The sequence below is a fragment of the Rhopilema esculentum genome, chromosome 9 (genome assembly GCF_057945365.1).
Source record: "Rhopilema esculentum isolate cy_ngs chromosome 9, ASM5794536v1, whole genome shotgun sequence".
NCBI classification, from domain to species: domain Eukaryota; kingdom Metazoa; phylum Cnidaria; class Scyphozoa; order Rhizostomeae; family Rhizostomatidae; genus Rhopilema; species Rhopilema esculentum.
The window spans coordinates 9,151,810-9,174,333 of NC_142823.1; the positions used below are offsets into that span (position 1 = coordinate 9,151,810).

A 22,524-nucleotide genomic window follows, 5' to 3' on the forward strand; every position below is an offset into this window, starting at 1 on the left:
GGTTCGTTATGACAAGTGGCTCGTTTAGACAGTGGCTCGTTTAGACGTTATGACAAGTGGCTCGTTATGACAAGTGGCTCGTTATGGCAAGTGGCTGGTTATGACAAGTGGCTCGTTTAGATATGTTCTCGTTTAAAGTTTCACTCAGGTGACACTGCCTTTCGGTAAGCTTAGTGACAGAAAAAGTTGGGATATCATCCAAGAAAAACTCTCATGGTCATGCCAACAAATACGGTATCAGGATACAAATAAAAAATTGTCTGAAAAATTTACATTTCGAGATGATATAAGAGTTATTTAACACCGACTTCGCACAGAAATAGAAACCAAGCAATGAAAATTAAATCTAAATCTCTAAAAATTCACAAAAGCTCATAAATTGCTTCTGTCACCTTTAAAGAACTGTATTACAGGACTTCTTGAAGTAAAAAATACATAAAAAGGAAATCAAAAGTTGGTAGCTAAAGAACCAAATGATACAGTACCCTGTGTCATAGTTGTCGGAAATGAGTTCTTCAGCAAAGATCGCACAAAGAAAATAAAGGGTTTTGGTACTGGAGTAGGTAAAACGTACAATAGTTGGCCATAATGGTAGAGAAAATTTTGTACTAGATCCTTCTTTGTGTCACTGAAAGAAGAAAAATTTTAACTGGATCGGGGGTTTCATATAAAAACACTTAATGATAACTACTTTTTCTTACCCAGCCCAAATCAAAGGACTGACTACCTTAAAACGAAAATACTTTTGCAACTAAGTATGAGTTCTACATGATATGCTTTCTCAGAGTCTTCTTCTATTTCGAATCTAAATACTTCCGCTGGTCCTCGAAGTAATCTTCTAACATCCACGTCAGAGTTTCAAAAGTAGGCCGCTCCTCTGGATTCTTCTTCCAGCACTGTGTCATAATTTCATAGTATTGCACACTGCATGCACTTGGTTTTTCCATCCTGTAGCCTTTTTCAACGGCGGCTAGGGCCTACAAATAGGATTACCAAATTAGCATGACCAAATCAGCAGCTTATTTCAAGCATTATCTCGCAACAAAAGATAATTCAATTCTACCTTCGCATGTCGTAAAGATAGGAGAGGGTAACAGGGATGGTGTTTGGTGCCGTCCCATAAATCGCTTTCCCTTTAATCTGAGTCGTAAAGAGACACTCGACAACTAATACAACAAAAAATCAGTCTCACTGACGAGCTGCCACACCCAAAATTTGCTTTATACCAGTTCATGTCTTTTTCCAGACCCAAAGGAGACTGACATCAGTAGTTAATTGAGAAAAATTCTTAGAATATGACATCTTGGCTTTCACGGTCATTTGAAACGTTGCAATGCTGGCATCGATTGATTCCCCAGAAGTAGCTTACAAAACCTAAAAATACCCTTGTTTGCTTGTATTCTTCTATGATAGAAAAAACAGTACGGAGTTCACCATTCAATATTTGTCATTAGTTTCCAAGTTGACAAAAAATGTCTTTGCTGTGCCAAAATGCGCAAGTAATTGATGTGACTAGCTTAAAGGGAGTCTAATGAAAGTTTCAGCAATCCCAGGTTCGTAACTGCTGGAACTTTTTCATTTTAATGCTTTTCCATGCTGCTTACAATTCTAGGTCAACGGGAGTCAAAGCGCTGCTTAGTAAGAGAGCAACAACGCAACTTGATCATTTGAAAAGAATTGACAAGAAAATATAAAAAACATTTTAAACAGGTAAAGAATCTCGACAAAGTAAATGAACTCCAGCACCATTAACTGAACGATTAGAGAAATGGGAGGAGGAAAGCTGAGTACAATGCAGGAGGGCATAAAAAGTTGCAGAACAGATGACAAAATGTTGGAAAATAATGAGAGAAAATGTTTAACTTAATTGGAGTGAGTTTGCGAGAGCAATAAAAAGGTGCAAACGAGCAACTGTCAACGCCAAGGGCAAAGCTCTGAATGTGAAAGCAAAATAATTGAAATATGTGGAAGAATGTGCGGGAAACAAAATACAGAGGCTGAAGATTGAGAAGAAAGAGCAGGGAAGCAAGGGGTTTTGAGGATGTTTACCGGAAGTACATTGAAAAATAAGCGGGGTCAGCCCAACAAATTAGAAGGAAGGGGCAGTTGAAAAAGAAAGGAAAAACCGGGGAATAGATAGAATAGGAAGTAATTGTGACAACCAGTGACAAAACTTAATAAAGGAGTAAGGAAAAAAATGAGAAATGATGATGAAAGAGCAAAGCAAACCTCTGCATTGTTCATTCCTGCATATGGCATTCTTCCAAGTGTGATAACTTCATACATGACAATACCAAAAGACCAAACATCAGACTTTGTGGAGAACTGGTTGTACATGCATGCTTCTGGAGCTGTCCATTTGATGGGAAACTTTGCTCCAACATGAGCAACATAAACGCCATCATCTATGCATCTAGAAAGTCCAAAATCAGCTATTTTAACAGTATCATTGTCTCCAACCAGAACATTCCTTGCTGCCAAATCGCGGTGAATAAAATTTCTCGACTCTAAGAAAGCCATGCCTTGTGCTATCTGTGCATTCATGTATACAAGTGTTTTTAATTCAAGGCTTCTTCCTTCATTGCGAAGGTAGTCCAGCAAACTCCCATTTTTCATCAGCTCTGTTACAATCAGGATCGGTTCAGAGACAGATACAACAGCATAAAGGGTAATAAGGTTAGGATGCTTCAGCCTCTTCATCAGGGCCGCTTCCTCCAAAAAGCTTTCCTTCTTCATCGATCCAGGCTTCAGGGACTTTATTGCAACAGGGATTTTATTGTTCCATAGACCTTTGTAAACCTCTCCAAACTGACCAGCTCCTAAACGATCCATCTTTGTAAACTTGAGAGTCGTGCGATCAATCTCCCATTGTTTCTCTGTTTCATGGGAAAGGTCAGTAGTGACAGGAAGATCTTCTCCCTATAATTAAGGAAATGTTGCACGCAAAAGCGGATTCATAATTTTTCAAAATTAATAAATGTTGGGACACATTTTGAAAAGGCTAGGTAAAGGACATACGTCGATAGCAACAGCTTTTTAAAGGCTACTTTTTATTATCTTTAAGTCGTCGGCGATCATCACAAATCACCAACATCCGCAAAAATTGCACACCACCTCAATAAATAAAAACCAATTTATTAAAACTTGGTAGATGGGAAAACCTGAGGTTTGGAGCCTAATCGGATGGCAAAATGTTCATCTCCCTAGATAAGTAATTGTTAACAATCACAGCAACTTGATAAACTACATTTGCGCTTTACAAAGAGTATTAACTTAGGGAAAGCAACTTTTGGTAAGGGAAATATCTAAGGAACGTTTGCGGACAATTTTGGATGCATTACTGAAGCAAGAGTTGCATTACTGAAGCAAGAGTTGCATTACTGAAGCAAGATTTTTATATAATTTTACTTTAGGAAAACCTGAGACATTAGCAGTAAACAATAGATTGATGCTCTAAGGTTAAAAAATAGGCAATCATGCAGGGTTTTTCACCTGTAGAATCAAACAAAGAGCAGTTACTATGATATTTAAGATTGCAAAACACGTCACAATGACAAGCCTTGCACTCATTTTGGAATACATAAATATCCATAAAATGTGTCCAAAAGTAAAACCTAAAAATAAATGTTTTTAAAGAACAGACAAAAATTGCAGGGGGTCGACAAAAACTAGCCCTAGTCCCTGGACAAAAATCTATAAAAAATACATTGTCTTAATCGAAGAAAATGAGAGACCATAGCTGCGTGTTGGCTCATTGTCATCTTATCTTCCTCTCAAAATTTTTTTGCTGTGTGAGATAAAGTTGGTATATATAAGCCCTTTAACAATAAGCACTTAAAGAATCTTGATAAAAATTAAGAACACTTTATACTATCTGATAGTGAAGAAAATAATATGGCAAATTAAAGATTGCGATGTAAGTCTGTATCAAAAGTAATGTATCAAAATAAGTCTGCTTTAGACATGTGTGGCAGAGCTGCAAAGCGTTTTATTTGCATTAAATTAGTCAACAGTTCTATATAGGGGTACTGAAAGTACAGCTTTAGAATTCCAGTTCCTCACAATTTCATTTGGTATAATTTTACAAATCCTGTTCTTATGTCACTATCTTCCTTACTTTTGTTTATTGAATAGGTCCTTGAAGGCATCAAAATATTTTCACTGCTAGATGTTTGTTATTGATATGTTAAAAGTGCTAGTAATTGTAAGGAAAACAATTCCAAAAAATTGCAAGATGATTGACTCAGCTTACAAAAAACATAGCCTTTTATCCATGTGAGCACGTTCTTAGTCTAAGTTGGATCTGTAAGCCTGGTTTTTGCTTAATTTGTCTGCCACCATTACAGATGCTATCAAAGTAGACATTCTACCACTAATGGAAATCGTCAAACTTTCTTTGTCTACAGGCATCACAAGCAAGTGTTGGTGCCCTTATGGAAAAATCCTGATCATTGAAGACTGTCTGTTATGTAAAAGGCAGGCCTTTTCGTTTGATGCAATGGCACTTGTGCAAGCCCAACCACACAAACATTTGATCGCTCACGCAAAACAGCAAATTGTGAGAAATAAATGTTTCATCAATTAACAAATTTCCAGACATAGACAATGCAAATCTGGAATATCAAAACACAGGAAAAATAAGAAAGCTGAATTGACCATATCTCAACGGAAATACACAATTGAATGTCAAATCCACCACAAATGTTTAATAGTACTCTGGGGATACTGAAGAAATGAAGAAAAAGGTCGTGTATGGTACTTAAACTTTATTGGCCCTGAGAGCATCGTCTAGGCAGTTAGTGTCTTCAAAAAAGGGGTTTGGTGCTACATTTTGCGATCATCCTGGAGCAATGTCTATAGTATATGACCAACACATTAAGCACAAAATTTATAAACAAAACACATTTCAATTTGGTTATTGAACCTTATAACAAGATTATATGGTTTTTATGAACATAATGAATGCTTGTAACATTGTTGATTTTCATTATTAACCTTTGTTATCTTTGCCTGAAGTGATGGCTCGCGCAAGACAAATCACACAAGCCTTGGGTCACTTATATGGGCTATTTTTTACAAAAAGGCCTGAAAAGGCTTAGGATACCCTACTAGTGACTGCCTACGATGATACAAAAAAATTTGGTAGGGAGATTCTGTCTTGTATTGCTCAGTCTATCAAGTTCAAAATGGCTGCTTCTAACTTTCAATGCAACAAAAAGAAGATTTCAATGGAACAAAACAAGAAAATTTCACCTTTGCCATCTACTCTGCTGAGCAAAAAGTTATCAATCAACAATGCAAACAATTCTGCTAAGAGACCATAAAGACATGTCATCAATTACAATATACTTCTCAATCTCTTAAGACAAAATCATAAGACAAAAACTCATGCCTTATTTGAACTATATACATACCTTAAGACATGCTGTTCGTAGGTTTGTTACTAACCCATCAGAACTATCAGTATAATGGGCAATTAATGCATGAAGGTTGACAAACTCTTCTCTCCTTGCAATAAAGTAGTTGCCACTATCTGTTGTTTTTATTTTGTAGTGCTTAATAAGATCACCATCTCTTATTGATAAAGCATACCAATCAACACCAATGTTGGAGCCCTTACTATCATGTTTTCTAATGAGGAATGACCCATGTGTGTTGCCTGGTCGCAGTAATAGTCGTTCTGCCTCAGGTCGCTTAATATCCCCAAAGTACCACCTGAAAGAAAAGAAATCAAAACTTAATTAACATAAAACAACATATATATCTACTCATTAAAATTTGGCAAACTATATTTGACAAATGTAGTGATTTTCAGCCTTTTCGTTAGAGTCAAATGGGGAGAACTCCAGGATTGCTAAAGAAACAAACAAACACAAAAAAATTCTAGAATAAAAAATTCAAATATAAGCAGTGATTGAGTTTTATCAGGATAAGAAAAGTACAATAATGATTTTATTAAACTGTCACTTTTTTACACAACGGCGCAACAGAATGCAAGGGAGGTTATATTCTCAAACCTACACTTTGTCTGAAAAATATATACAACAGAGGTGGGCAACCGTTTTGGAGACTGGGTCATAACCTTCAAGCATTTCTATTTAAGCAGGCCAAAGGTAATAAGAAAACCAAATATGATATGGTTTTAATAAAATAATAATATGATAATAATGAAAAACTTTTCCTCTAAATTGAATTACACTACAATTACAAACCTTTCTTCTAGATAGATAGTTTGCAACAATAGATAAGACTGTTGCAATTGTAAATGCAAAGGGAAAAGCTGAAAAGAATTGTCCACCAATCGATGTTTAGCACTGGCCTTTTTATCTGACTATTCACTGGTAACTGAGACATGACAAAATAGGGCCAACAGTGATGCCTGCTCAATTGCCATGAGTGTGTCCAGCAAGATTTGTTCTTGCTGCATTTGTTAACTTTTGCCCAGTCCTTTCAAAGATTCTGCTTTCAAAGATTCTGTCCTGTCTTTAAACAGGATAAATTCCTGACAACAGACAGTGAACAAATCCTTTTATCATTCCCAGGTTTGATGAAGGTATCAGATGATTTAATATTGAATCAATTTATTATATACATTCAATATTTGCCACTTCACGCAATATCATCCTTGCCACCAAAAAACTATAATAAGATCTTTTTCATTTTGCAGGCCACAAAATTCTCTTCCCAGACCAGATTCTGGCCCTATAGGTGGTAGGTTGACCACCCCTGGTATACAAAATAAAATTGACTAGTGCTTGACATGTCAAAAAGGAACCAAATAAATAAGCGAAAAAGATGTAAACTAAATAAATATCAACAGAGTGAAGTAAATTAAATCTGTTCTGTGATTGCTTGCAAAAAGTCATAATGAGGCTTCAGTGTGTTATCATATTGACCTGATTTGTCATGTGGTTTTTCCACCTGGTTCTGTATCATGAACAGGAAGAGAGGTGATTGACATAGTATGCATGCAAAAATTTTGATTTTTCCACCCCCACCCCTTTTGATAACATCCCCTCTCTTTCTCTACATACGCTTCAAAAGGTAATACCTAAACACTTACTCTTAGGTCCATAATAAACACCCACAATAGGTTTGTTTGTAATTTATATAACCCTTGACAAATTTTATTCACATTTTACCCATTAATTTTCAATACATCAGTTTAAATGATAGAAATAAGTCTCTAAATGACTAAAATAAATCGGTTTTAATAAGTCCCTTTTTACCTACTAAAATTTCAATCAATCAATTTTTACTGATTAAGCTTCAAGGTTGAAATATGATTATTATTATCCTAACTTTGAGGAAGTAGAAGTAAGGAATGGTATTCAAAGAAGCAGATGTCACTTATCTTCATGGACATGAAAAGTTGAGATAATGAAAGACTCAAATAATTACGTACTGCAGTTACTTTTGTATGAATGAAATTATTCCAAACAATTTAACTCATATTTAGATATGTATACATATTTAGGCCACTAAACCTCACAGTAAATGGGACAACAAACCATAATATCTGGAAATCACTCCCAGAATCAATAAAGACAGCATAAAATACTAGACAATTTAAGAATTTGATCAAAACTTGGTTCCTTGAAAACAAGTGCGCATGCTCATTTTCCAGTAAATGAACTGTCTTACACAATCCTTGAAATCGCTTCATGTTAGTCTTAATTAGTGTATATTCACTATTGTAAAAACCAACATTAAATAATCTACAATATATACAATAATAAAGTATCCTTAAAGTTCACCAGATCTCTATCACCATGTTGCTGAAGGATCAGATATAAATATAATATTACTGGTATCACAGAAGACTTTGTTCAATTTGTGCGAAAAAGGTGCTACAGAGAATTGGAAACTCTTATTAGGTGTTTAGTGTGTTTCTTATCGCTATTATCTGAATAAATTTGAATATTTTATGCTCTGTTTATTAGCTTTTATTCATGGCAAAACTAATAGATTAGGATTAGTGGTGAGAAAGTTAGTGTAAAAATTACTGATGAGTAAGTCAGTGTGAAAAAATTGTAGTCAGTCAGAAAGATTGGCTAAAATTAACAACAAGTTGATAAAAATTGGCTAAAAGTCAAACTCCGTGGAACAAATTTTGATTAAAAGTATTGTTCCTAAAAATTGGTCACCTAGACAGATTCTAGAAAGTTTTCATTTACTTTTTTACCAGTAAGGTAACTTAGAGCTTTCGTTTTCTCATGTCAGATCTCCATTTAGAAAAGATCATACAGAAGAGATTATAATGGTATCAAACAAAACCCAAATTACTTGCCATTGTAATAAAAGAAGTAATTCATTAATGATTTTGAGATTTCATGCCCACACAAAGCAGACAAGACAGGTAGCCAGACAGCAATCTATGCAAGAATATATTCTCCGCGAAATCTATTCAAATCTGTGTAATCTATGCGTATACCAGAATTTATATGTTCTCCGTGCAAAAACACAGAGAATGCAGTCTGAACAGGTAGGTTTTACTTTTAGTTGAAAAATTTGACTGAATGGAAAGAATAGATTTATACTTACGGTTCTGCTTTAAGTGACTGCAAAGGGGCAACATAGTTGCACGGTATATATCCCTTCTTTGCGGTCTTCCTGTGACGGGCGTACCACCAATCTCCGGTGCTGTCTCTAACCTCAAGCTGGTCTCCTTTTTCAAATGACAAATCATCGTCAGTTCTGCCATCATAGCGGTAAATAGCGACAACAACTTCAGCCCTAGGATCTGGGAAAGGAGGTGTTGGTTGCAGCGGACTCGGTGTTTGCGTTGGAGTTGGTTCTTCTGTTTTATCTACATTGGCTGTTGTTTGAGTTGGAGTATATTTGTTAGGCCTATCGCCTTTCCGACACTTTTTACATGGCCAGTTCCCCATGCTCGACTATTTGGCAAAGCTATTGTGTAAAAACCATTATTGACGTCTTCTCCTCTAATACGAAATGCGTTGGCAAACTTACCACTTACTTTGAAAGTCTTTCTATCCTTTTTCTTCCATGCAATTACAACACAAGCCAAACCCATTGATGGAAGGATCGATAGATTTCCGGGTCTGTGAAGAATTGGATTCTGGGAGAGAAACTCGTTTCCATAACGAATTGAGGTGAATAGAACAGTTAGTTGATCAAGTGATCAGTGAATGCGATTTATCATACACCCCGATACTAATCCTGAAAACACCCGATCGCGATTCTTTTCCCACAAAATTCTGTCCCATTTCAGAGATAGATCGCGATCGCGAAGAAGGAGGCGATGCCGACATTTTCTCTGGGTTTGTTTCCCGTTTATTGGGGAAATGTCTAGATTCTAACATTTTATTAACAATGGCTGTTACATTATCAAAACAGAGTGAAATTCTAAGACAGCGACAGGTATATCCTCATTAACCGTCTTAGATCTGTCTCGGTGAGTGATTTTATCCCAAACACCAACATTACTATAAGGAAGAAAGCTAAATTTTTCATTTCCGTTCGATGCTTTTTTTGATCGTTTACAATGTCATGAGCCACTGAAATTTTAAAATGATTTTTTTGGTTGAGTTGGCTTTCCGACATCGAGAGTGTCAGTGATATTTCATCCTGGTAGCATTAGAAAAATAGCTATTGAAGCATTTACTTATATCCTTGTGACTGGTAAGTACTGTATCATTCTCTGCAAGTGTTTTTCTTGACACATCGTTCGGGCCATTACACGACAGTAGTGGTTTAAACCAGGAACCGCGCAGCCATTTGGCTAGCAGGGGCTATAGCCCACCCACTTTTTTGCAACAATAGGCTACAAATTTTTTTGAAGGTTTACTCTAACGCAATTTTAGATAGTTTACTCCTATGTAGTAGCAGTTCTTCTTGACTGAGAACCATTCCTGTTCTTTTTCTAGTTATTTCATCTTGTTTAATGATATGATGTATTTTTTAACTTGGTTAGCTTGGTTTTTTATTACCCTCGAGCTAATTCTATCTATTTTTATAGTTATTGATATCTTTTCTGAACCAGACTGTTTATAAAAATTCAATAGAAATAAGCAAGCATTTTCTAAAAGGGGCGTTTTCCGGCGTTCAAGAGGGCGTGGCCTCAAAACATTTTCGGTCACACCCATTTCAACCCCTCCTTTTTTAGAGTGGTGCGCGGTCACTGGTTTAAACGCTTTCCTGAATACTTTGTCATTATCTAATTTAGCTAGATCAAGCTCCTTGAATAGATCTCTTTTCGTCCATTTATTGATTTGAACGACCCGATTCATTTGCTTTTTGTACCTGTTGAAATCGTTCCAGTCCTTAGTTACCAATTTTCCTTGAGTATTATCTGCGCCATAATGGCCCTTAGAATGTTTTTATTCATGTGTGGCTTATTTTTACCTTGAGCAACACCTGCTATCAGGGGTGCATTCGTTAAGGGACTAACAAAAATATTGTTAATATCGTCGTGTTCTTTAGGAGAGAGCTTACTTATTCTTGGCAAAAAACTATTCTTTAAACTTTTTAAAGGATCATCAAATGTTCATTTTAGAGGTTAATTTGATGGATGTAGTATTGAGAACAGCATTAATTAGATGGTGAACGTCACCAAAACCTATTTCAAATGTTTGGCCCTAAAGAAAACCATGTTTGTTGCTAATTAAAATGAAGTTATGGTCATCCATTATTGAGTGTAGAACTTGGTCCTCAGTCTCCATATTAAAGCTTCCAAGAACCACTACATTCGCCACTGATGCGGAAGAACAGAAATCAATCATCCTTTTCACATGTTTCATTAAATATGGACCGTCCTATTTCATTGGTAGCTTCTATGTCTAGGTAGTAGAAGCCCTTTTTATTCCTTAAATTTAGCTATATGGGTATGATTTGGATATCTGAACTAATTTCCAAGTCATGAAAACGTAAAGAAATTATATATAACAAAGGAAAACTGACTCGCACCTTGAAAACTCAATAATGCGGCTAAATATAATTTTTCTACGAAGAAGTAGTCAATAATGTGTCCTCATCTACATCATTTTGGTGAAATGAAAACCCTGTAATGTCTTTTACGAAAACATTGCTCTTTGGGATTGCTTCGAAAAGGTGATCAAAAGTGGTGCCATCTCAAAAGCGTAGACGAACCTGATACCTGACCAAATGTTGATCGGAGCCAGGGGCAGAGCTTCCATGTAACACAAGCCTGTTTCGTCTTAGACCCTAGAAAGACTTTTCAAATTCTTTCAAACAATGCAGGGAACGGTCTGTTCTTCGTTTTTATCTGAGTATGTAACAATTTTGTATAAAACCTGCATTGAATATAGAAAGCTTTGATTGAATTGGTCATGGAGCGGTAATTGAACCACTGGTGAAGCAAGGAGCATCAGCATTGCCAGGAGCATCAGAAATTTGGCGTAAAACCTTCTTGTTCCAAGGAAAAAAGATTTTTCAATAACCTAAACCAATAACATACAAACTGAAGCATCATTTTTTAAATTCAAAGCATCCAGCAAGGACACAAACGATTTTTAGTCATTTTCTTGATTGTAATTGTTAGGGTATAAGGAAGCACTCTCTTTTGCGCTTCTTTTATGACATTTCTCTAGATTATCAACATTGTTCTAGGGTGAATGGAGCGGAAGTAGTAGAAAAAGGAATGAAAGATATGAAATGCAAAGCAAATTGCTGGGTGTTCCAAATACTTTAGCAGGCGTTGTAGATTATTGATTTTTCGGTTGTTCAGCCAGTGATCTGAAACATGTTGCCATTATAGTTTAGGCAGTGTCTGGATGGTCTAGTAAATGCTGCTTGATTCTCCAATTTTTGGATGTTAGTTTTACATGACCTGGTTATTTTGAGCTTCATATCGGAAAGAAAATGTTACCAACCATGGTAATTTTATGAACGTGTTACTTTATACTTTAGGCCATTTTAGTTAATAGCAATGTTTTCTGGTCGTCCTTTCATCTAGCAGTTTTAGATCTAAAGTAGTTTTCAAGGTCATTTTTCTCTGCTGCCTCCCCCCCCCCCCCACCATCTTAGAATTGGTAGCACAAGCGTGGTAGATATATTCAGATTGCATATTTCTATTTTTGAATCTCTATCTAATATAGAAATAATCTTGATTTTTAAGTATGTCGCCTAAGAACAGTTTTGCTTTTAGTTCGGAGATACAGCAAAAAGTGTCTTGGCATCTGTTCAAGACCTAAATAGTGAGAAGCCTTCAAACAGGGTTGATGAAGGGTTGATGAAGGGTATGTTTGAGCCTAGGTCAGCCGTTCAAAGCTTAACATTTGGAATTATAACTTGCTTTTGACCTTTTTCAGCAATAGGCTTTTCCTCCTTACAAAAGACTGAGAATCTAGCTCAAACGTTGCTGACTATCAAAAAGCTGTGTATTTATTGCATTGAGGTGTCTACATATAGATATATATTTCATATACAACAAGGATCAGGCAGAGTAGGTTACGGTGGTGGAGAAACCCGCCCTTTTGCCTTACGATAATGCCTTTCTATAAACCTTCAAGTGGAACGCTCTTTTCTTCTACAAGAGTTTTATTTTTCACTCAGTTATGGTGACTAAATAGCAGTATGCACACATTGATGTTTTCAGCCTGTTATGATTATCATCATCATTATTTCTACATTCAACAAAGGACGTGTCCTGGTAAACGTCTTCTCAGTGTAAAACCGTCTTACTATCAAAAAAGTTCTGTTGAGTTTAGTAAAGGCTTAAACACATCATTCAATCGATTTGCAATCGTTTTGATGGTGGGTTCTTCATTTAAAATTGTCTCGACTATCCATCCTCTAAGAATTGGGACATTTGCATAAACGCCATATTTAAACTTTCTTGCACATCCAATACCCCAGGAGACAAGACCATGTACGTAGAACCTGCCATTGAACTCACAGGCTAGTGCTCCTCCGCTGTCATACTGGCACGCGTCCACTCCACCATCAGCATAACCAGCGCATATAGCGCGTTGATGAACTTTTCCATTGTAGGATTCAGGAGAATTGCATGTGGTCCTTGCAACAAGCTTAACAACTGCTTCTCTCAGCGCATCAGGCTGTGAACCTCCCCACTGTGTTTTGCCCCAACCAGCGATGTAACATTGTTTTGCATGAGGAAAACTGACAAGGTCATCCGGTAGACAGATGGTATTCACCCAGTCGGACAGGACAGCTGCATGAGACAGTTGTACGAGAGCTACAAACAAATGAAACGCATGTCAAGCTCATTGTTCTGTCTTCCTTTCCTAGTTAAAAAGTTCAAATCTTGAGTAAGCACTGAACAGCAGAGCAGTTTGCTGTGACCGCAGAACAAAGTTGACAAATCATTATCCTAAACCAAAATGCAAATGAAAGGAAGAAACGCTTCTATAGCCGAGAAGTGTCATTAAGCTCTGTCGTCAAAAAAGAGAACAAAATTTCATAAGTGGCGTTCCCTATCAATTAAAGGCAATCTGTCTCGTTGTGGATTGGTTAACGAGAACAATAGCTGGAACAATAGCCTAAACACAATTCCAGCGCTCCGCCATATTTTTTACAATGCGATAAATTAAGAGGGGACTGGAAACAATAATTAATCCCTTTGTTCTTATAATCAATCAACGTCGTGACAGATTGCCTTTAAACCAAGTCAATTTCACGCTTTGACACTTTCGCAAAAAATTTACGACTTATTTTCTCGAAAACAAACCGACAAATTTTTCGTACAATGTCAGATTCACGTTTCAAATCATGTTTGCTGTGCTTTTAGAACTTTTGACACTTTCAATTTCATTTCATATCAAGTTTTCGTTTTTATTTCAATTCAACCGAGTTAAATACAATAAGTAACTTGAAGTAAACTGATTTATTATATGCTATTCCCATCTTTGTGTTTTTATTGTTAACCAGCATAGCTGTGATATTAATGGCAACGAATGTTTTAATCTGCAACATTTTTGGCTTTTTGTCGTATCAGTGCAATCTCGTTCTCTGAATGTCTTAGTTGATAGCATTGCTAAGGCTGGATTTAGATTTTGAGAAATGGGAAGTGGTTCTGCCATCTGAACCACATCTGAACATTTTGACCTTTGTTCTTTGTAAGGCAATTATAAAGATAAAAAATAGGAGCAGGCTAAGACAGGAGTCTTGAGGCACCCTAAATGTGATAGTTTGTATTTTGGATACATTGTTATTTATTTACAGCATTGGTTCTATTCATTTAGGCATGGTATTAACTAGTCAAGGCTCATACTTTTAATTCAATAGAAAAGAGAATGAAAAAAGAGAAGCCTAGAAATGAGAATATCGCGGTCAACAGTGATTCAGCAAATTGCCTATGTTTCGATCATGACAAGGACAAATCTTAAGGAACAACTTGACTACTTTGTGAAGAAAAATATACACCAAACAATCTTTTTGTGGTACAACAATTAGAAATGGATTTAAAAAAATGAAACATTTTGAAACATACTTAAGCTTTCCTTCAGAGTATAAAATGGCAGAAAAGAAACAAGGAGTTTTCGACCTATATTCTGATGTTTCTAGCTCTGAATGGTTTTTAAATTTTAAATATAAAGAACTTAAGTTAAAGTTGTCCTTGAATTTCCAACTGAACACTGGATTTTTGTGGTTCCAGGAGTTAACTTTTAGTTATCCTGTTGCTATAAGAACTGATTTAAGGAAAAGTGTGTTTCTCGTGAAACCACCAATTCGATAAATGTGGGGAAATGAATTTGAATGCTTGAAAGTGGTAACGAATGCAGTCTTCCTCTCACCGATATCATAATCATCAGGTATATCATGATAGCCAATATCCGAATAACGGAAGTTCTGCGGGTGAATTATGATCTTCTTCACTTGTCTGTATTGCTCAAATTTATCAGTAGATGCAAGCTTGTATTCACCCAGGACAACACTCCAATCGCTTGCAATCTTCGAAGTTGATTTCCCTACAAATTAGAAATATAAAGGAGACTCTCTTGAAAATTAAACAAAAGGAAGGTGAAAGCAATCGGCCTGAATCTATTAAAAAATAGTTCAACACAAAAGTGTCCATCATCTACCAAAGTGCAATCAAACTTTTTAACTCAAATTATTCATTTATTGTAGCTGGCTGCAAAATTTTATAATTTAATAGAACTATTTGATTTGGTAACTTTCATGGGTTTAATAACATACTTGCTGCAGGAAATCCTGAAACGTGTATTTTTTAAATACTATGTACTATAATGTACAGTTTTGGAAAAGACTTTTGACTTACCAAAACAATGTGCGGCTGTTGCAACCCAACCAGGTGAAATCAGAGCTCCTCCACAGTGCTGTTTTCCCTTAAACATTAAAGCAACTTGCCATGGCCAAGACCCTTCTTCGCTCTCCGTCCCTCCAACGATTCTTTTTTCTTTAGCAAATTTAGGAACCGCGAGCTTAAATTTTCTTGAACCAGCATATTTTCCTCTTGCTCTCTTTGCTGTGTTGTTTTCTTGAAATTGCGATGATACAACATGCCTTTTTCCGCATGTAAGTGGGACTGAGATAAATAAAGTTTTCATTTCAATGGCAGTTCAAATTTATTTTTATTCAGCAAAGGGTATCAAACTCAAAAAATCAATTTATTTTGAAAGCATTTTTAAAAGTTGGCAGTTTAAAGGAAAGAAAACAAAATTCTCCATCTTTTTGCTGTAATGTACCTAATCTGATTCATCTAAGAAAGATGTATTAAGCGGACAGTAAAATGATAGGGTGGCAGTTTAAAGGACAGTAAAATGATATTGATATACCAACCAGTGATACTTACATTCCTTTTCGTATGCACAAGACTTCAAGCACACGTACTGCATAAGGACATCGTTGCATATTGGGTAACTTTTCATCATGCTCTGGCAGTTTGGAGAGTAGTCACGTAGGTATTCATCAAAATTCTGCGCATTCGTGAACAAATAACCTACAAAAAGATGAATCATATTTAAATGGCAGATAATCTAAGAGACACTTTAAGGAAAGCAAAGCACTACAAGGTTGAGTGGAAACGTTTAGCTCTATTTCTTTGGCTTGTTTAAAACCAAAAATCTTTCTTTTTGTGGAAATGCTCTTAGTATCCTTTGCAAATATTTTACCATACGCAGGAAAGTTCTGTCAATCCTCATCTTGGTCAATATAGCTGAGCACAGCCAGTGGCGGCTTTGCAAAATTTCAGAGGGGTAACAGTGTGAAATATGCTGACTGTTACATGGTAAATGGTGTGGCTTATGGTAAATGGTCTGGTGTGGCACAAATTAGTTCTGAAGTATTCCCAAAATGTGATGTGATGACTTTCATGCGCAAAAGCTAAACATTCCTCTGACTGCTCTTCTCCTCAGCTAAACCTTCCTCAAACTTGATTTAAACTTAAAATAGTGAGTTAACTCAAAATGAACTTCTTTGAGAATTTTGAAGCCGTTCTAATACATGATACTAACTTTTAAATTTTCAAGCCCGGTTTGTAACCTGTTTCAAAATAATTTTTTCTGAGAATATCTTTATTTGCAAAACCATCAAGTGGGTCATCATGCGATATTACTAGCCAAGTTCCAAAGAAAGCTGATTATAATCAGCGAAACGACACGAAACGAAACGAAATACTGTGAAATATTAGAAATATAGTTAAAAATAACAACAAAGTACGCCAAAATTCTCAAACCATAATATTACGATAAACCCAAAGGAATCATGAAAAAGCCTCTTTACATGAAAAGCTTCAGAGCACATTGACAATCTCATAATCGATGTCAAAGCATCTTTCAGTACTCTTTCGACATTAGTAGTCTTTTCATGAACGTCAATTTTATCACGTTTTATACTCTGAAGAGTGTCAGACGAAAAGCTTAATCATTTCTTAAATATTTTCTCTTTTCAGAGTCATTTTTTAAATTCTGCACCGCCAAAAACTATTTACGTACAATTTTAAGTTTTTTTTAAACTATCTTTATTCATATTAGTTGATAATGAACACGGTTATAAGAAGAGAGAAAGAACAGAAAAACACTGTATGTAAAAAGTCCATTGGTTTAAAGGTTGCTTATAAACGGTAGAATGATAGAATAAAGTGAATGTCAAATGATCTCAACGTTCAAAATAACGTGTCCAAAGTTGCCTAAAGGCTAATGCCAGGATGATTGGAAAATTGATGCTAATTGGCAGCCAAGACCTAACGTTGTGTAACTATAATTACTTAAGGACGATTGAAATGTTTGCGTATTAAAGATCCCCTTAATACGACTGAAAATACGCATGAAAAGGTTTTTAAACGAGCAAATTATCATGTCAATTCACTCAGTCAATTTCGCTACTTTAAAAATGAAGATGAAGTTAACTTCAATGCCTGATACCTCGTATGCAGTGCTCCTTTTAGTTAATATGGGTCACTTGAATCGTGAAAAAGATTATGTGTTATCAAATTATATTTGATTCAGTATCAAACACAAATAGGCCTTCGATTGGCCACTGGCGTTGCTGAATGGAACACGTTACTTAAGTAGAGTATTACTTAAGAATATTAGAATCGATTCCATGTGCATATTCATAATAACATTTTCGTGGTTTGTAAGCTTTTTTGCTAAAAAAACGATAAATGCATATGCAAAACATGAAAATTCCCCTCTTGAGATCAACGTGAACAATTAGAGATTTTTTAAGCAAACATTTTAAGCTGGAACCATAAAGGTAAAGCTAACATGCGCAAAACAATGGAGCAATGATTATATTATCGTGTAACTTTTAATATTTGTAACTTGAGAGACCTTGAAAGCATGTAGCATGAATTCTCGATAGCTAACTACCAAAAGTAACTTGCGTATTAGCCTGTTTGTTGATCGACAATTTGCTTAATCACTAATTCACAAGCAATTGAGTTGGAGGGGCACCAGAGAGGTAACGTTGGAAGAGTGTATTCTTCGATTGCTCGTCTCTTGTTCCTATTTAAAAACACTCTTTTATCTATTTGCTTTTTCGCTAGATGGAGTCCTGATAAGTATCAATAATATATTCAGTGCTAAGGTGGAATAACAAAATGTCGTATGGAAATTTAAGGGCATTTAAAGGTAAAACATAATCCATCGGCCCAAATCTTTAACAAAATATTAAAAAATTAAAAACTCTTAACTGTAAATCTAGAAACTAGTATAATGCAGTTATTTACCGCTAAAAAGTAGTGAAATCTTGAGAAGGTCCATTCTGCAACTTCGTTGACTTGCAAACACGAGAGTGATTTTCAAATAGCCACGATATTTATAGGGTGGGAGAAAACGCGGAGGAAATGGGAAGGAAATGCTGAGGAAATGCGGAGGAAAGGATGGTAAAGATGAAATATTCTACAAAATTAGCTGCGTACCACGCAGTGACGAATTTCTAGCCAGATAAAGAGGTGCTTTGAGGATATTTGAACAGAGTTTTGTTTTTAGACGATAAACAGAGCAAAAATGACGACGACAAATGAATAGAAAAAGAATCACGATGCAGGCAATCGAAAGCACTGTCGCCAGTGAATTTTAAATTAGGCAGTCTTTTATTGACTGTACCTTGAAGAAGAGATAGCGGGATGATTTGCCGTCAATTCAAACAAAACTTCAAATAACGTTGTTATCTGTTTGTGCTCAAAATAATTTTTGTATCTATATTTACTTTCAAGATTAAAGTTTGCTTTAATCACTTGAACAAGATAAATGGCAGTTCCCGTAGTTCTGTGAAATAACAATAGATGACATGAAAGGAGACCCCCAGCAAACATAATTTTATCTTCCTCAATAACGATACCCAAATGCCAATTTGACATCGTTTTGTTCAGTTAAAGGAGAAACGTTTTTCTAGAATTAATTACCCGGGCTAGCAAATTGTCTTGGAAGCATATCTTTTTTTCAAAGAGATCTATCAAATGCTTATACGCTGAAAACGAAAAAAATCAGAAAAAACGAACTTGAAGTGTCTCATGCAAACAGATTAGATTGTATTTCATTCATTTCACTTCGTTTGTTTGTGAAGCTGTTTCCCTAGTTTGTATAATCTCAGTAGTTTTAAAAGAAATTGTATCTGTTTTCTTCAGTTAATTAAGCCCACTTAAAAAAAGCTGTACATTTAGGTGCATTTTTCAAAAAAGCCTTGGTCGAGCGTAAAAAAACGTGTTCGTTTAAAACAAAGAACTCTTTTCTAAGCTGCGATTAAGATGCTTAACAAGCGAGCAAGAATATTTGCGGCAAATTCGTCATGTATAAAAGACGCCTTGCTGCAATGAGCTCAGTATTATAGCATAATTGTTGCCAAGTGGAAGCAAAATCTTAGTAACTTTGCCAACAGCAGCTATGAATAAGAGGTTATGTTTGTTGTTGTTTATGATCAGTGTGGATTTCCTTGCTGGGGTGAACTGCCTGACCAGTGGCGGGCTACAAATGTGGGGAAAACGCCAACACGAGGTAAGTGAATAGGCAAACATTCAATAAAGGAAACTTGAATTTATCAGAAAAACATTGTAATAATGTTGGTCCTTTCGCCGATGCTCTATTTGTCGATGCTCTTCAATCTTGAAAATATCATCATGGAATGCAGATCAATATTTGAATCCTGTAATTAATTTCTACACTGGGAGAAAATGATAGTTTCGAAATAAAATCAACAAAGAGAGCTCATATATTTAAATTCTAAAACTGATGAAAAAATGTCTTTTAGATTCTCAAATCGTCTCCACGATCAACTGCAAATAGCATGCATTGTATGATGCTAAATTGTCATTGTTTGTCACTCTGCAAATAGCATGATGCTAAATTGTCATTGTTTGCCACTCTCTCATACTAAGAACCGAATGTTTGTTTCTAAGGTTAAATGTCGTGAATGCAACCAGACTAAGGTTAAGCACTCCCGTAACTATAAGCGGAGCCCTATTTCCCTGTTGCAGTTACAGAAAAATAAAGTTTTTGCCATCAATTTTTTCACACAGAAAGCAAAGAGAGGGGAACTTCTTCAAACAATTGTCTGCAAATTTTGCATGGAAAACCAGAGGTATTGCTACGAACCAAGAATGACTAAAGCAGAGTTCGAGCTGAAAGACCTCAAGAACTACAGAGAGCTTGCAAAAGAACCATAAAATACAGCGGCAAAAGCTGATATGAGGAAAAATATTTAATACTTTTGATTTAAATCTGCTTGGCTGGAAGTCTCATGTTATTAAAACACTATTTGCCGTGGTTTCTCCTAAGCTTTTAATTGATCACGCAAATCGATGCAGAAAGTTAAATTTTGATCATGATACATTGTAAAATATTTAACACGCATGTAGAATGCTATTCATTTTGTCAATTCTCTTATTAAATCGAAAAATCAAGGAGAATTTGGGAATTTCTTTCATTTTATAATATTTATACAGGTTAAAGGCTCATACATATATATGTTTTTCAACCTGACCTGTTTGAAAGATTAAAATAAGCACTAATACTAATAACAAAAGAAATTTACTAACCTAACCTAATTTACAATATGATATAAAACTAAGGCTATAAAAAGAGACGTAACGATGAAATAAAAGATGCTCTTATGGACTGTGATTATATTTCACGCCTTAACGAAATTAATATCAACTTGAAAGACCAAACGATTAAATTCAAGAAGAGTGCCCCAGAATATTGTAGATAAAACTTTAAAAGTAGCCCCCAGACACTGTAGCCATCCACTCACTATAACATCAGTCAATCTTCAACATATCGAAAACGTTAAAATCTGATTAGCCTCTTTCTCAGCATAAAAATGCTTTCGATAGCCTCTCATTTTCCAACTAAATACTGCATTGTTTTCTAAATTCACAATTTCACGTGGAAGGATCATTCTGCAGCTGGAAATGATAATGGTTAACAGTTTCTAATGCGCAACAGTAATTGCAGCAAGGCTGAGATCTAGGTCACCTGACCAACTCTATATCCCTTTCAGTAGTACAAATGCCTCAAATAGGTGAAGTAAATTTCTTTCGCTGCAGCTCCAGTTAAATAAGCGCAACCAAATATTCCGTGTTATGTTACATTGGGGGATTTGAAATCTCAGAGCTTATAATCCAAACATTGTTTTAACTCGATTTTTGAGTAAATATACTTTTTGAAACAGAATTAATTGTTTGGGATCACTCGTCAATAGACATCATGCTCACGAATAAACCAAGATGTGTTCAAAATGCCATAGTTTTTGAAACTGACCTAGATGATTTTCATGCCTTGTCTTATCTTGAAATGAAGACATAAATACCCCAACCCAAACCAAAGATTATTAAACATCAAAACTTAAGAAAAACTGATCCTAAGAGTCCGTGATGAAAATAGGGATTTTGAAAATGGTGCAAATGATACGTATTGGTCACAGTGGCAGAGCAACGGGGGAGGAATTGGGGGACTAGCCCCCCCCAAATTTGCAGAAAGTTTTTCCTTGAGATTTTTGCGAACCTGATAAGAAAACTTGGGGGAGGGGGTATGTACGTTATCTAGATCGTCACATTTAAATGAAATTTCTTGGGAGACAAAAGATGTTCCCTCCGGAAAAAAAAAGTTTCAAACAGGGAAAAAAGGGCGTGGTCCCTGACACACCTTTTGTCCTCCCCCACTTATCCTAGGCTGGAGCCGCCACTAATTGGTCATGCAGAAGTCAGTGTCATCTGCGTTCCGAAAACTTGTAAATTAACATGAGTCTTTAAAGACCACAGTTCAGAGGGGAAATACTGCCCTGTTTTTGAATCGTCATCATAAATTGCAAAAGGAAATTATTAGAAAATGAAACCTAAAGCAACTTTACATAACTCCTGCAGGTGGTATGCTGCAGAAAGTGGAAAAGAGAAAAGCGTCATTTCATAAAATGACAACTTTGTTTTAATAAATTATACCCTTATAATTTATGTAAAGGTGCCAAACGAGCCTTTTAATTATCGATATGAAAGTTTTGTCAAAAAATTCCAACGCAATATTTCATTAAAATTTCATTTTACTTTTAATACCTTCACACTAGGCACTTAAAAAAAGCTAAACTACAACTAATTGATGTTTACAAAAAAAAATATTTAAAACGCAATATAATAAACTTTTAAGTTTCAAAACACTAAAAAATACCAAGCACTGGTCTTCACATTTCATAAGATTTAGACGAGTAAAATATAACAAATATTTGAGTAAACTAAAGTTTTTCGTCTGACGCTCTCCAGAGTTTAAAATGTCAGAAAATAGATCGAAAACTCTGAGCTAGGAAACTTATATACCCGAAAAGGCCAGTTGTGGATCAAAATAGGCCAATCAGAAACGCGCTGGCTAGGAATCAGCTAGGAAATTCCTCCTATAAATCCTAGGCCAATCAGCTAGGAAAGGCCAGTTGTGGATCAAAATAGACCAATCAGAAACGCGCTGGCTAGGAATCAGCTAGGAAATTCCTCCTATAAATCCTAGGCCAATCAGCTAGGAAAGGCCAGTTGTGGATCAAAATAGGCCAATCAGAAACGCGCTAGCTAGGAATCAGCTAGGAAATTCCTCCTATAAATCCTATGGCAATCAGCTAGGAAAGGCCAGTTGTGGA

General features: G+C 35.7%; 2 protein-coding genes and 1 long non-coding RNA gene across 3 annotated transcripts; 1 reads left to right on the forward strand and 2 right to left on the reverse strand.

The window, feature by feature from the left end:
* Positions 1-194: 194 nt before the first annotated feature.
* On the reverse strand, positions 195-9,068 carry LOC135689113 (tyrosine-protein kinase Src42A). The gene is made up of 4 exons (XM_065206237.2): positions 8,545-9,068; positions 5,415-5,715; positions 2,230-2,919; positions 195-977 (listed from the first exon to the last, which is right to left on the reverse strand). The coding sequence occupies exons 1-4, from the start codon at positions 8,889-8,891 to the stop codon at positions 795-797; spliced, it is 1,521 nt and encodes a 506-aa protein (XP_065062309.1). The 5' UTR covers positions 8,892-9,068; the 3' UTR covers positions 195-794.
* A 3,516-nt stretch (positions 9,069-12,584) lies between these two features.
* On the reverse strand, positions 12,585-18,237 carry LOC135689114 (brain-specific serine protease 4). Its single transcript, XM_065206238.2, has 5 exons — positions 18,137-18,237; positions 15,758-15,904; positions 15,224-15,490; positions 14,739-14,912; positions 12,585-13,180 (listed from the first exon to the last, which is right to left on the reverse strand). Exons 1-5 carry the CDS (start codon positions 18,168-18,170, stop codon positions 12,669-12,671), a joined length of 1,134 nt encoding a protein of 377 aa, XP_065062310.1. The 5' UTR covers positions 18,171-18,237; the 3' UTR covers positions 12,585-12,668.
* Positions 18,238-19,218: 981 nt separating this feature from the next.
* Positions 19,219-20,258, forward strand: LOC135689118 (uncharacterized). The gene is made up of 2 exons (XR_010516476.2): positions 19,219-19,403; positions 19,925-20,258. It is a non-coding gene; the product is annotated as an uncharacterized LOC135689118 (long non-coding RNA).
* Positions 20,259-22,524: the final 2,266 nt, after the last annotated feature.

Coding starts and splice junctions, on each gene's coding strand:
- LOC135689113 (XM_065206237.2), bottom strand. CDS start 8,891: ATGGGGAACTGGCCATGTAAAAAGTGTCGGAAAGGCGATAGGCCTAAC. Junction 2,920..5,414: donor TACGAACAGCATGTCTTAAG/GTATGTATATAG, acceptor CCTTAATTATAG/GGAGAAGATCTTCCTGTCAC. Junction 978..2,229: donor CAGGAATGAACAATGCAGAG/GTTTGCTTTGCT, acceptor TCCTATTTGTAG/GCCCTAGCCGCCGTTGAAAA.
- LOC135689114 (XM_065206238.2), bottom strand. CDS start 18,170: ATGGACCTTCTCAAGATTTCACTACTTTTTAGCG. Junction 15,905..18,136: donor GATTTCACTACTTTTTAGCG/GTAAATAACTGC, acceptor ATCTTTTTGTAG/GTTATTTGTTCACGAATGCG. Junction 14,913..15,223: donor AACAGCCGCACATTGTTTTG/GTAAGTCAAAAG, acceptor TCTAATTTGTAG/GGAAATCAACTTCGAAGATT.